This window comes from Bombus terrestris, chromosome 1, assembly GCF_910591885.1.
Source record: "Bombus terrestris chromosome 1, iyBomTerr1.2, whole genome shotgun sequence".
In the NCBI taxonomy this organism is placed as follows: Eukaryota; Metazoa; Arthropoda; class Insecta; order Hymenoptera; family Apidae; genus Bombus; species Bombus terrestris.
Window position 1 is genome coordinate 5,172,070 of NC_063269.1, and position 15,252 is coordinate 5,187,321.

Sequence of the window (15,252 nt, forward strand, 5' to 3'; positions counted from 1 at the left end):
ATTTATAATTTATTTTATGTGCTATCATATATTGCTCAAATTTGTAACACCAATTCTCTCAATGTTTAAGAAAATCACTTTCTGTCGATTCACTTTCTTTTTATTTCTGTGTCAAACTTGCATAAATATATTGTGCCTTCCAATTTTAAAGCACACAATCCAACCATAATATCTTTCATGTGGTGTACATAACAAAGCTCTTAATATTCCTTTTAAGCAAATAAGATCAAGCTCTAACCTAAGAATCATGTATATAACGTAAAAAATGTTGACAGAATAATCAAATCGATTTTTTATAACATTAAAAAATCTGAAATTGACCGTTGTATTAAATTCTTTGAATCTTGTATTTTCAGAATGTCGAAATTGCCTAATATCCATTACAACATAAAATTGAGTTTCATATCTTCCTCTAATACATATATTATATTATTACTTAAATCAAGATCAAACTTGACATTTCTGCAATTTAGTAGTTTTTTATAATATTTTAATTGTGTAATATCATTAGAATATTTTCTCTCATCATTGATACTATAATTACCTACTATTTCTAAACTGAACATTTCATGTACAGGTCTGCTAAAATTACATTGACATTGTAAATGACATTGTAAACATAAATTTTTTATTCACTAAAATTTACTGTTGTTTATATTATTGTTATTGTATATTATATATACTCATTACTCATCACTATACTGCGTATATACAAATACAGGTACAGAATACATAAAATGTATATATACTATACAGAGAGACAGTCCAGTACTACGCTCTGCTCTGCTCTACTTGTCATTCGTCGTCACGCGTTGCTATATGATATATATAATAGTTTCGGCCAATACGTAATTGTATGCGATATGTATGTATTTTGTTATTTGAGGATTCTTTTCTAATGTTTTGTCAGTAGTATGTCTGCCCAAATATAAGAAACAATAAATGTCTAGTATAATGCACGTGTAGTATTTGATGGTAACCTTATTTGCGGGTAACCATCGCATCGTATGAAAATTTACATTACGTACATAATACAAGATGACATCTCGAGAAATATTAACTATTCAATTAGGTCATTATTCCAATTTTATCGGTAGTCATTGGTGGAATATACAGGTATTTAGAGGAAATATACCAGTCATAGAATATTAGAATTGTTTAATTTTTGTTTAAATATTTTTAGGAATCTAATTTCTCTTATGATCCTGATAATCCATCTGAAATAAATCATGATGTTTTATACAGAGAAGGTCAAAACTTAAAGGTATAAATGTGTAGTAATATGTTTTTAAAATAAAGCTATAAAAATGTACAATTTGTTATTAAGGACAATTGAATATCTTTTTCTTTTTTAGAAACAAGTTACTTACACTCCTAGATTGCTACTTATAGATTTGGAAGAAGCATTTGGATATCTGAAAAAACAAGGGACTTTATATGATGTTACTCAGTCGGAAGAAGCCCAGCAATATTTATGGGATGATAAAAAGGTACAGGTCTTGAAGAAAGAAGCAGTTGATAAAACTCCATTTATTAAAAGCTTAGATGAATCTTCTGAAGCATCAAATTCAACATCGTCACCTCCCAATTTGGAAAATAACATCAGCTCGTGGGTAGATTATCTATTACCTAGATTTCATCCCAGGACATTGAATGTCATTAAGCATCACAAACACGATGGAGCAATGTATCCATTTAGTATCTTTACTTATGGAAAAAATTTATGGAATACAGAACAATTCTCAGACGACTTTTCTGAAAGAATAAGAGCTTATGTTGAAGAGTGCGATTTAATGCAAGGATTTCAGGCATGTGGTCATTTATATCTATATACATAGTTTTTATATTATTCTGCAATATTGATAATATTTTGAAATATAGATAATTCTAGATTCTATGGATTGTTTTGCTGGAATCGGGGCATCATGTATACAACACCTAAGAGATGAATATGGAAAAAGTATTGTGTCATTTCCATGTATAGACAGTAAGAAGACTGAACCTTCTACATCCAACGTGATTAAAATACTCAATACAGCTTTATGCTGGCAACATATAGGAGAATATGCTTCATTATTTAGTCCACTATGTTGTGGAGAAACAGCTTGGCCACAAATTGGAGAACCGCGTATATTTAATCATTTGACGTACAATTCTGAAGTAAAGTATCATAGCAGTGCAATTTTAGCTACTGCATTGGACACATTAACTATTAGATACAGGCGAAGAGAATATCCAAATGTAGTTTTATCCGATTTATGTGCGGATCTCAATAAACTGGGTCGAAAGGCAGTCGCAACAAGTCTAACTTTACCGTTCCCGATGACTGCTAAAGCAGATTTGATTGACGTCCTGGACGAATTTGAAGGACCATTATGGACAAGTTTGACACCAAATTGTGATATACCAATGGATAAAAATATGCAAAGCATAGTATTACGTGGAATTTCCGAAGAAAGATTAAAACGACCTATTTCTGACGCAATGAAACAAATGTCAAAACCAGCGTATAGATGCTCTACTGTACACGAAATGATGATGCTTTATTTAGCATGCACTTGTCATGCATCAGCAACTTATTTATCAAACATTTCATCACCACTGAACATAAAACCTCCATATCCAAAAATTTTCAATAACAATATTACTGAAACCGGGGACGTTATTGGGTGGCCTGTAGGAACAGGTGTGTTTCTGAATTACAGTCATTTAAATCGTTCTATTCTCTATTTTTTAGAATCGCTATAAATGTACGACTTGTATCAAGTATTTATCAATTTTTATTTTTAGATGTTCAGTCCGTTCCTGTTATGGCTGGTTTACATAGCGGAAACAGCCTTAGTTCGATGTATGAATCTTTACATGATCAACTGAGCAAAATAAAAAGCATAAAGAAATTTCATGCATTCACAGACTCTGGATTGGAAGAGGACGAGTTTAACGAATGCCTCAATCACTTGCTCGATTGCAAAGAAAATTACGAAGATCATTACATGTAAATAGTATCAATTTTATCGACGGTTAACTTCATATTCCTCTATCACAATACAATTTTTCATTTATAAAAGATTTGTCATTTTAACTCCCTACTATTTCCATTACGCAATGTTGACTATTCAATTAAAATTCTCTCCCGAGAGAAAAAATTAGTAGGACTTACGAGAAAAGTAAACATATGGAAAATTCGACCTTTTTCCCGTAAATTACTGAGTGAAACGTCCCTAAAAGTGGGAGCGGCAAGACACACCCTGATTATTAGATTTCGTATTGAACATTGGAAGTGCGAAAACTCAGTTGTAAGCTCTAACTGGTAAATGAAACACCGGTATAACCGATAGATTAACAGTTGTATTTGTGTCGAGCATTGTTACTATTAAATAAAATGGGAAACAAAGTAGCTACATTCACCGAGGAACAATTGGAAGATTATCAAGATTGCACGTTCTTTACCCGAAAAGAAATCCTAAGGTACTGCATGCACGATCTGTATACACAATTATCGATCCTTCTTTTGTACATCGATACCTTTTTAGAATATATAAACGGTTTCGGGACATGGGAGACCCTGGGGCAGTTCCACGATCCATGACGCCTCAACAGGCATCGACACTTCGTATACCACTATCTTGCTTGACACGCATACCTGAATTAAAGGTTCTTAGATTAATCTTTCTGGCCTCGTTCAATGTTAAAACTCTTTTCACACGTGAACGCGAAGTTCTCGTCACGGTGCGTGACGAACAGTTACAGTTGATCATGTTTCAGGAAAATCCGTTTAGACAACGAATTTCAGAGGTGTTCGCAAAATGCCAGAATTCGGGATTGTCAACGTCCGATGTTTCAAACGAAGGAATCTGCTTCGAGGAGTTCCTTGAGATGATGTCAGTTTTTTCGGAACACGCACCCAGAGACTTGAAGGTGTTCTACGCTTTTAAGATTTACGGTACGAATCACCATGTGAATCAGACAGTTGGACGGATCGTGAGAAATATTCGAGGTCGTGTCTGATGTACCTATAACTATGCTATTGAATCAGAAGTATATACGTTGTCTAGACACGACATTCGCGTTGCACAAGAGAATCATTTGCACGAAAGTACTATCGATTTTCTAGCATACACGATTAATTATATACTACGTTGTGATCCAAACGATTCGAACATAATATTCTCTATCGTTTTCGCGACATTCGAACAGAAATTTATACGAATCGTGGTAACATTTTATAATTTTTTGCGAACAGATTTTGACGAAGATGGGGTATTGGGATTGAATGATTTAGAACGAACCTGTCGACAGTTGGTTCAAGATGGTTTGAATACCGACGAAGTGGCCACGGTGTGTCGAAAAGTTTTGGAAGAAAGCGACATCGACGGTGACGGTGTTTTATCCTATCTAGAGTTTGAACATGTCGTAACAAGAGCCTCAGATTTCATGGCAACTTTCCATATAAGAATTTAATTCTTATCGCTGTCGAAAATTAATAAAATTTACTGCCAGTCAATAAAACGTATACGTTTATTTATTCTTTTCATTTTTGCTACATATATTACAAAATTACTTTGTCTACGAATTTCAGATATCGAGATGTTTAGCGCGTTTGAAAAACATAGATGGTACATTTTTGATACTTTATGCGCTACGAGTAACATGGGCAATAAGTTTTGCAAACTCACCAAGTATAATTATTAACTCCGTGAATCTGTACGCGCTTAGTGAAGCGCTACCATATAGTTTCTTGCCAGTCACAGATATACTTTCTTATACGGCCCCATAAGTTGCCCCTGTTGAGCAATAACGAGCAATGCTGGCTAAATAACCAGGCCATTCATTTTCACTCCAGACAGGAACCTCCTGTAACTCTGTAAGTCAAGTCTCCAATAACGTTCCGTATCCTTTACAAAGATGTATAAATCAATTTCACGTATAACAAAGAACAAATGGAAGGAAACCAGCTGAGAAGAAAAAAAGCAAAAGCCGGATGTTTCAAAAATATAGTTGGAACGTTGCCAAGAAATAGGAGGAAAAAAAGAAAGGGTAAAAGCCTATGATTTTCGCGTGTCGATGTAAAGCGCGATCGAAGAAAGTCATCCAGAGAATGAAAAAACGTTACAAACGATCGTACGATTAAAAACGATCAGGTTGTCCGGTATAGTCGTTGGTGTTTTAGGGGCTAGTTCGTATCTGTGATGTGGCATTGCGCGGTACCGTGGCCCGTGGTCTTAAAAAGCGGTCGAAGTCGGAGATACCGCCCTGTGTGTTACGAAGTTCTCGACCAGTTATAGTCGGCCGCGCGGTAACTAACCAAGTCTTGGGACCAAGGCCATCCGGTCACTTCTCATCCTTCTCTCTTCCCCGCTCGCATCCCTACCGTTCTTCTTGCTGGCTCGTCCACAGGCCCTCGAGGTCCGAGGAGGCCCCCTTGCCTCCTGGGTCCACCGTCGACACCCTCTGCGCGCGAGCCCCCTTCCTCATCTCTTCGACTCATCTCGCTCTTGCGCTCGGCAGAAGATCACCGCTCTTGGGAGAGTCTTCCCCTTAAACATCTCAGCGAACCACCTTCCATACCAAGCTATCCGTATAGGTATATTGCCGAGCCTGGTCGACGCTATGCGACGCGGTGCGTCTCGACGAGATCGTGAGTCGACGGCATTTTGGAGAGCAACCGTGAAGAGGAAGAGATCGAGATAAAAGCGGGATAAAAAGTCAAGGAAAACAGGAACGAGAGAAAAGGCAAAGATCGCGGGTGGCGAGAGCAGACGAATGACAAAAGGGAGAGAAACCGAAGAAGACGAAAGAGAAGCTAAGAGTAGTAACGGAAGAAGAGGGGAAACGGTTGGAGGATGATAGCGACGAAGGCGGTTGGTGGAGGGCAGATTCGAACCAAACTTTTACGGCACCCTACGTGGGCGAGTTCTCTCGCTGGAGATCTCTCGAACCTTCCTCGGGACCTCGACCTCACGATCGCCACGGTGACATCGTTTGCTCGAAATATACTTTCATGATTCCGGGATCCGTCTTTCGTTCATTCCGAATGTACATGTATGCTCGATTCGATGTTTTTAATCGACGATGGAGTTTTAAACGATTCAAACGATCAAAGTATAATAATCAAAATACGAGCCATTCAACCGGTAAAATATGTTGTATTCGAATAACGAAAGTTCGAGTGCTTGATCTTCGTTGGTGATCGAATATAGTCAATATTCGAATGTTACTTGTCAATGTTCGTCGAACGTTACGTATCGGTAAAAATATCGTATACGATATACGATAAAGAATATCTAGGATAGATAGAGAAGAACAGAGACGAGAAGGATGAACTGGCGTTCACGAACGAATCGGATCGAATGGAATTGACGTAAAGGATAGAAGAAAAAGAGAGGAATCGCGAAGGAGGACGCGTTGCTCGTGTTTTTCGAAAATTACAAGTTGGAGAGTAGCGCGGCGAGCAAACACGCAGTATGCGCGTTAAACTCGACCTTTGAGGTTTTCTTCCCAGTAACGTTTCACTCCGTGAAAGCAGATACCTATGCATTGCTCTCTGACAAGGTTGCGTCGAGTCGACCGCTGTCTAGTCGAAATAATATTGGCGGTCTTGTGGGCACATATCGTAGTGGTGCATAAGAAGGCGAGAGCTTGTATATAGAGAACCGTCTACCAAAGAGGGGGAGGAAGGGTTCCAAGGAGCCGGTTGGCCAACGGAATGTGGCTTGACCGGCCAACCATCCCCCGCCTCCTCTACCATGGATTCATCGAGAATAAGAGAGAAAGAAGGACAGTCAGATAGAGGACTGGCCCAACTACCTTTGGATCCTAATGGGCCCCATTGGGGTGCTCGAATATTCTTTCGCTATCTTCGGACATCTTCGCCGTGAGATTTGTAATCGAGGCGAGCGCCGTTTTTTGACGTTCCCTCGAGTACCTGCTGCTCCCTAATATTCCATGTCCACTATATCGAAACGCTTCAACAACCAGCCGATATCGTTTTATTCTCTATTCTCGTGGAACGAACCGTCATTTATTTACGCGAAACCAATGCGATTTATGCGTTTCAACGTACGATTAGGCAGGCTTAGGTAGGCCAGACAGCAGCCGCGTATATTATCGCCGGTCTATCTTGATCTGTTGCAATCGTTTAAGGCAATTGCAACTTCGCCGCTACGATTACCTCTCCATACGGACAACGAGATGATAAAAATGCCCGCAAACTATGAGGCTATCCATTGACAATGCGACGAGTTGCTTCAAAGATGCGTAACCAATACGTTCGCGATCTTGCTGCGTGTAAACCTTCGTCTCGCATTAACGATTCAACGTTCTCTACAAACGTTTGCCAGGAATCGTACGCGCTCGATCGCCCGGCAAAGTTTCGCAAAGCACACGCAGTTATATTTCTCCTGTACCGTCTTCGTGCAGATAATATCCTCGAAATTGAGTTTGCTCTTGATCGTCGATGATCCGCCTCGTTGATTCCACGTTGCATTTTATTCGAAGCTCGAAACGGCGAACCGGTGTATACAGAGAGCTTCGAGCAAAATTTTGCGACGGTACTCAAAGAAGTTTCGCAACTGGTCGTGGCCGGTAGATCAGCTTTCCGCTCAAGTACCACCTAAATTTATTCCACGAACGTTTCGTGCATTCGAAAGCGTTCGTATCGTCCGTGGAATATCATGCGATTTCCACGTTTTTGGCAAATAAACGTACGGCTTCCTTCTATCGATTCGGGATAACCGAGAACGAATGGAGAAGGAGAAGCGCGGGAAGAAAAAAGGAGAGGAAGGAACAAGTGTAAACATAAAATCAAAATGTACGCGAAACATGTAATTTACGAAGCGAGGAAAAGAGTTTGATTTGTTAATGGTCGAAGCGTGGTTATAACGTTGTCTCGCGGCAGGAGATACACGCTACTCTCTATTCAAAGTTTCTTTGAAATTTCGGTGAAAAGGTGCACACCGTTTTTCTCTTTCTCTTCTCCTGTTTGCGAAGCCGTAATCGTCTGCACGGCTTACACCTCGTAAGCAGCCGTGACAAGCGTAGACAGCCGCGGCAATTATTTGCACAATAACTCACGTTTTTCGTATCAACAAATAAACCGAGAACATTCGTGCGCATGAGGCACCAGTTTTTAATATTTCTTCTTTTTCCTATGCATTTTGTTTCCTCGTTCTTTACGTTCGATCTCGTTATTTTCGACAGCTGTCGTCAAGTACGACGATTTCTTCTCTCATTTATTTCCGAATTACCATGAACTCAGGCGAAAAAAAGGTCGAATTATTCTTGCCATTCAGCTGCCTGAAAGTTCTCGTACACATTGTCATCCTGTGGACACGTAAGTGCTCCCATAGTCGTTTGCTTCGAGAGATTACGAAACGGAGGACTGGTTAACGTTGTCGCTCGTTGTCGTGATAATCTAACTTGACTATTGCGCCGGTCAAATCGAAAGCGATGAATTATCCGTTGCCACTTAAGGCAAGGGATCTGTTGCGCCGAATAATTGCGGTCGTCGTGACATTACGACGACAACGCCGTCAGAAAACGTAGTTTCGTATCTGTTAGAGAGGACAATGATCGATATTCGATCGTTCGCTACAAGTTCTTTTGGTTAACGTCGAGAATTCGAGGAAAGATTTCTACGCTGCGATCGTGTGTAAGCGCGTTCCTTTCGTCGATCGATCGACGCGGAACTTTCTATCCCTTCGAAATAAAACGCTATCGTGAATTCAGGCGTACTGTCGCCTTTTTAACGCTAAGCTAGCAACGCGTTATACGTGCGTTGATTTACGCGATAAAAATTGCACAGGGATTAATCTCGATAAAGCAGAAGCAAAGAACGCGACGAGCGGTGTCTTTTAATTGCTCCGTCCAACTGTGATTTCTTTTCAAGGAATATGTGAAAAGTAATGGGTCGGCAAGAAGAATGGGACAGTCGTGTCGATTTAACGAGGCACTGGAAAGAGTACGGGTGACGGTAGATGGCGGCGATTTAATCGCCGTTCTTTCAACCGCGAAGTTGACTTGCTCGCGATCAACCAAGCTATTGTATTTCCCAAAAAGGATCTGTCGCACCTGAATATAGTGACAGCGGAATGGCTCTGTTTGTTCGCTTCGTATTTCTTTTATCGAGATCGTTGAAACAACGATAGAAAATTATTGAAATTTTCCTCTTAACAATCACATATATATATATATATATATCGAATAGAAGAATATCCGGATCTGCCAATAATCGCGTAATTCCTTAAATCACATTAAGAGTGCATAGGTATGTCGATCGATCGGTATTCTTTATTTTCAAGTCTGAAGCAGCTTCACCAGCTATCAGGCGAAATACCTGTTTGAGGGAAAAAATCCGTCTGTAAATAGCTTCGAGAAAGCTGTGCAATCTTCGTTCATAGCGTAGTACCTTAACCGTTTTTAACGTCTAGGAAGAGGTTCGGACGGAGCGAAGTACGAAGGGCGAGCAGAAAAGTCGAGAAAGAGGAACGATCGAGCGTAGGTATATCCGGATGATCGTGCGTGAAGGAAAAGCAACGTTGCTCGTCGCGAGACAGAGACGGAAACTACGACAACGGCGGCTTACACGTGAACGGCAAACAAGGAGAAAAGAAAGGCGGGAAGAAAGGAAAGGAACAACTGGGAACAAGAAATAGGAGGACTGGACGACAACGAGGATGAACGCGACGATGATGAAAGCGATGACGATAATGATGATGGCGACGATGATGATAAAGAAGAAGAAGAAGAAGAAGAAGAAGAAGAGAGAAGAAAAGAAGAAGGAGCAGGAGGAGAAGAAGAAGAAGAATAAGAGACGAGATTTTATGTCGGAGGGTTTGCCGAGGGGGTCCAGACCAAGCTCCATCTGCATAACCGGTATATACCGGCAATGTAGACTGGCATGAAGGTAGAATCGAGCATGTCCTCGGCACGTTATATCGCTCGCCTCGTCCTCGTACAATATAAAGTGTAGAGGGACCTCGAGGCGGTGGAAGGAAGAGAAACGAAGCGCGGAGAAGCGAATGGAACGGCAAAGAAGAGAAGAGAAACGAAAAGGGGAATAGAGGCAGTGGAGGTTGGATATTCGTGTAGAGTGGCTTCGAGAAGGAGCACACGCGGTATCCCTGCCAGTGAAACTGGTAGAGAGAAAAGCGTAGGCGCGAGTATCCGCCGACCGATGACATCATCGGTGTTCTGCCTCGAGTCATTCTCTCGGCAGAAGCCTCGCTTACTCTCGAAACTCTTTGGAGAACTCTCCTACTCGAACGATCTCGATTTTTCTTCGAACCTCTCGGGCTTCCGTTCGGCACGTTTCACCGTCAGAATCAACCGAGATTCTCTTGCTTCTGCTGTTGCCGACTTCCTACACGTTCGCCATTTGTTCTTTCCGATTCGGCTTACCAACCGTCGAACGTTCTGGAAGTCCTATGGAAACTTGAAACTTTTGCTAGCCTCGTGGGAGGAGCTCTACTAAGCTAAAATCTCCTAGGAAATTACAATTGTAAGATCGATCGCCATACGGCGTAAGAGACGTAACACGTTCGTCGTGTATCTAGTCGTTCGGAGACTTCGATACTTGTAGACCCGCAACCGCAATGTCGATTTCTCGGCAACGCGACTTTCTTTCGCGTATCTTCCGTCAACGTCGAATCGAGCTCCGATCGATCGAATTTTTCTTGTCTCGATGGAAACAACGTTCGTTTTACTTCAACGTAAGAATCGTTGCCTACGCTTTCTCCCGTGTTGTACGGAAACATCGTCTCGAACGCATCGTAAAATTCGATAGACCGCGATGTTTCGAAGATCGTTAACTCTGGACGGAATGAAGCTGTTAACCTGGGGGATTAGCCTTTCAGATTCCTAATCGTATGGAAATGTGAAACGGTATCGCTTAGAAAACGTTAGGCCGAATGCTCTCGTGAAACCACCAACGCGTTTGTTCGTTGAAACCGCGCGATCTTCTTTCGGTAGGATCGAAACGAGTTTAAGAGATTGGTCGATCGAGTCGAAGATACATCTCCAAATACACGCGTACAAGATAGGCAACGATAATCGGAGAAAGGTGGAGGAAATAAGAGGACTCGAACGATCTTTCGTAAAGCTTAGCCCGAGTCGCGTAACGAATGGAACGATTCTGGAAAAATAAAAGATTAGATTCGTCGTAATGGTACAGCCATTGGGAAAGTATCAAGCAGCGTCTCGCAGCAGAGGGTACGAATCTTCCCCGTGGATAACCGTGACATCTACATAGGGTACCGTTCGAAATCGACTTTGTCGTCGATGTTTCATTCGTTCCTTCTGCCGTGATCTGTCGTTGCCAGCTTCGTCGTCTTAAAATCTTCGAGCTGTACGCGCGGTACGCGATAGCTGGCAGTGTAATTTTTCATACGGCAATCCAATGAAAATGAAGGTGAATCTCAAACACAAAATGCGAAATATTTATGATATAGGCAGGGATTATTATTATTATTCCGGGAAGAAATAGACACGGAGGGAAAGATGCGACAGCGGTAACCTTATAAGAAAACACGGGAGCGTCGGAAATCTCTCTAAACCCGAAACCTGTGCCGGGGCCGTCACGAATAAGGGGCGAGACATCCATAAACTTACCTTGGACCTCGGGGCTCACGGGGGTTCTGGGTAGGTTTTTCTTTTTACCGGACCAGGCAGGTGCGAACCGATTTCTATAGTCTTCTCCCGGTAACGGTCGTTCATCGTGCCAACGGTTCGAACTTTACGACGGTTTCCGTCGAACAAATCTCTTCGAATGCAGAGAAAAACGTTTCTGTCTGCGTGCGATCGACGATTTTATATTCTTCTCTTTATGTCGTTTATCACGCACAATGGCCACGATTAACGGCAACCAAAAGCGATCAAAAATTCATGAAAAGATCTCTGAACGTAAGGAACGTATTTCGCTTCTTGTTACGATTACGATTTCGTGAACTGCACGCCTAAACGATTAACGGCTTCGCGTCTATTCAAATTGCTTTCATTGGTAGTAGCGCATGGCCACCGCGTAAATCGTTTCACATTCTTCCGCGTAATCGTAACGAATGCGAATGAGAACCTCGATTCCACGATTTTCAGAGCGTTTTATTTTCCATGTGCCTTCGTATATTTCGCAGGTATACGTATACGCGTGTATTCTCAATGTAATAATTGGACGCGCCATGCAAGGAAAGTGTGATTTTTCTTTACTTTCGAACAGTTTCGAAATCGTTCGACGAACGAGATCGTTTCTTATCTTACTTAAGAGATTCGATGGCCGATCGACGATTCGACTGCGTATCAGTGGCTGATTTAAGTAATAAAAAGTCAGGTGTATACAAGGAAAACAGGGAGAAACGCAAGGACGACATACATCCGGCGGAAGTCGAAGGGCGTGAGCTCGTGACGCCAACGCTTGTACGCAGGGCGGAATCAGCTTTATACCTGGACAGACGCAGGTGAGTTACCAGAACAGGGATATAACAGTACCGATCCTCCCGAAGGATCCTTCTTCGAAACGAACAATAAAAATCGTCCTTGACCGACCACCGTTCTCGGTTAAGCTTCGGAAGCAGCCATTAAGCGAGCAAATTCTTTGTCATAAATTGTAGTATTTAAGTAGATTTTCCATTTACGTTCGAGGATTTTCAGGCACAATACATTCCCTTGTTTCTCTGTTCTCTTCAGTTGTCCGATCTTGAATAGAAACGGTATCCTGGATTTTCCATCGATAATTTCGTACCTGCGTGGTACGGAGGATGCTTGTTAAAAGAGAGGGAAGGAACACAGGTATTCTTGCGGTACATGTCGTCATTTGCCGTTGTAAATTTGTGGTACAAGCCGAAAAAGCAATATCGAATTCGACCTTCGAGGTCCTGCCACTCCAGGGCAAAGCGATACGCATGCAAAATTTCATTCACGTAAGCGTCACGTACGGCTTAACGTTGCAATAACATTCCAAGAATAAGTTGGGGTCCGAAAGTTCGCCGGTTCTTTGTTTCCTGCTGTTTCAACCGAATAAAGAACGAATTTATTTTCGAGAAAAGAAAATCGTTAGTTTGCGTCTGTCGAATCGAAGAATCGGAAAGCAAATTAAGTGCCATGCTCGCGGCTACGAAGCGTGAATAACGAAGCGTTTCGCTGTTATTCGCTACGACCAAATTATTTTCGAGAATCGCGAACCATCGATCTTTCATCCTGTGACCTTTGGCAACGTTGAAATTGCAATTGTACATCAAACCGCTCGTGCACATGCCTTCCGTCACGGCGCTGCCTTTCCCACAAACTGAAAATGGATGACACGTGTAGTAGTCGCGGAACTTCCCAGGACGTACTTTCAGACAGCGGAACCGATTCTACATCGTTCAAGGAGGCGTATCTTTGGGGTGCATAAATGCGTTTGAACGTAAAAGGCGTCTGAACGAAAGAAAAAGACGGAAAAGAAATCTTCCCTCCGAAACTAATTATTTTTAGGGTTACTTTTAGCGGGCCCTTATTCTCCAACCAACTAAACAGTCGTGTAAAAAACAAAAAAAGCGATTGCCTTGGAACAACGAGCGTCGAGCCGTGGCCGAAATAGCCGTCGTTTTCGTGGCACGCCACGCTTAATGCGCGATTTAAACTCGAGACTGAAAATATATTTTACATTCGACGTCACGTACCGCCAATTAGTAAGTAAGACACGCGGATGGCGACGAGCAGACGATAGACGTTGCGAGTGGCAATTTTTCAGCGGCAAGAGCAACGCATCCGGGTTGAAGTATCGGACGGCCAAGTAGCTATCGCACCTCGAAACGAGTTATTAGATCCCACGTTCGAGAAAGAATTCGTTGCTCGAGAATTCCGAAGGTAATAAGCAACCGTGTTCGAGATAAAAGCGCAACGATTTATTCCGTTACGAAATTTTGTCGAGAAATCGAGAAAAAACGCGTATCGCCGAGGCACATAGAGATTCCCACGCCAGGTGCGCTGCCGGATCGTCCCCACGAATTCTCGTGTTCCATCGCTAATAGATTCGACAGAAGCCGACGAAAAGTTTCCTCGTGAGCAAACGGAACGAAGAAAATCCCGACGAATTCTTCTCGACGAGGTCGTGTAATTGCAGGTAGGTAGGGTCGGGCTTGGGATAGATGGTCGATGCGAAGGCACGAAACGTTGCATCGATTGGATTGGATTGGATTGGCAAAGGGAAGCGCAAAGCCGAGCAGCTCGTTGAGGATATTCGAGAAGGGCCAAGTAAGAGAGGTGATTCGGGCGTTCGAGAAATATTCGACTCGTCGGCGATCATTGCGGTGACGTCGTGAATTTTCTTCGAAAAACGAGAGGACAGACCGGCTACGTAGAGAGGTACGTACGAGGCCGAGCCTTCACCTCGATCGCGGTGTACGCGGCGCACACGTACAGGTAAACGTACGTAGACAGGTACGCGAGCGAAACGACCGGTGAGCGAGGACAGAAGAGAAGAGAGAAGAGAAGGGAAAAGAAGACAGAGGAAAGAAAAAGAGGGACAAGACGAGACGAGACACGTGGAAACGTGCAAAACGCAGAAGAGAGAACAAGAGGAAGAGGAGAAACGAAGAAGGAGAGGATGTGAAAGGAAAGAGAAATAGGAGGGTGGGAAGGAGGGAAAAGGAGGAGGCGCGAGAGATCGGTAGAGGGGTCATTGGTTGTTCGTTGCGCACTCTCAACGTATAGGAATCGTTATGGACCGACTATAGCCGTTGGAATGCGTCCTTTTTTCCCTTTTTCTGTCTCCCTATATACCTGGCGGGCTACTCTCGCTCCGTTGTGGCGACGACGTTGGCGGTGGCAGTGGCGATGGCGGTGGCGGTGGCGGTGGCGGTGACGGTGGCGGCAACCACGGCGGCGAACCTCTTGCGGACAATCTCGTCGGCCGGCGACCGGTATAGCCGCGACCGAGCCGCAGGAAAGAAACAACGATTCGACTTGATGGATCCGCGCTCCTTCGAACGTTCGGATTCGAGTCGCCGACACGCACCGGCCAACGACACGACACAGCCATAGACAGCGAAGAAGAGAGCTTGGAACATGGAACATCGCGTCGTACATCGTGCCGAACAGAGGAATTGGAAATTGGAGCGTCCAAACTGACAGTGAAGAAAGTGAGAAAAAGGAGACGATGGGGCGACCCACTGGCGAACGAAACGCAACCTCCTCTCGAAGAATCGACGAGGATCTTGGAGGACAAAAAGTGGGAAAAAGGCACGCGGGTCAACGGATACCTATAAAACGATAGAGACAAGA

At 42.8% G+C, this 15,252-nt stretch overlaps 2 protein-coding genes across 2 annotated transcripts; both read left to right on the forward strand.

Moving 5' to 3' along the window:
• The first annotated feature begins 755 nt into the window (after positions 1 to 755).
• LOC100645400 (protein misato) lies at positions 756 to 3,067 on the forward strand. Its single transcript, XM_012309125.3, has 5 exons — positions 756 to 1,116; positions 1,184 to 1,264; positions 1,356 to 1,808; positions 1,882 to 2,686; positions 2,791 to 3,067. Exons 1-5 carry the CDS (start codon positions 1,039 to 1,041, stop codon positions 2,997 to 2,999), a joined length of 1,626 nt encoding a protein of 541 aa, XP_012164515.1. The 5' UTR covers positions 756 to 1,038; the 3' UTR covers positions 3,000 to 3,067.
• Positions 3,068 to 3,208: 141 nt separating this feature from the next.
• Positions 3,209 to 4,521, forward strand: LOC105665806 (calcium and integrin-binding family member 3). The gene is made up of 4 exons (XM_012309132.3): positions 3,209 to 3,468; positions 3,534 to 3,654; positions 3,766 to 3,943; positions 4,244 to 4,521. The coding sequence occupies exons 1-4, from the start codon at positions 3,383 to 3,385 to the stop codon at positions 4,459 to 4,461; spliced, it is 603 nt and encodes a 200-aa protein (XP_012164522.1). The 5' UTR covers positions 3,209 to 3,382; the 3' UTR covers positions 4,462 to 4,521.
• Positions 4,522 to 15,252: the final 10,731 nt, after the last annotated feature.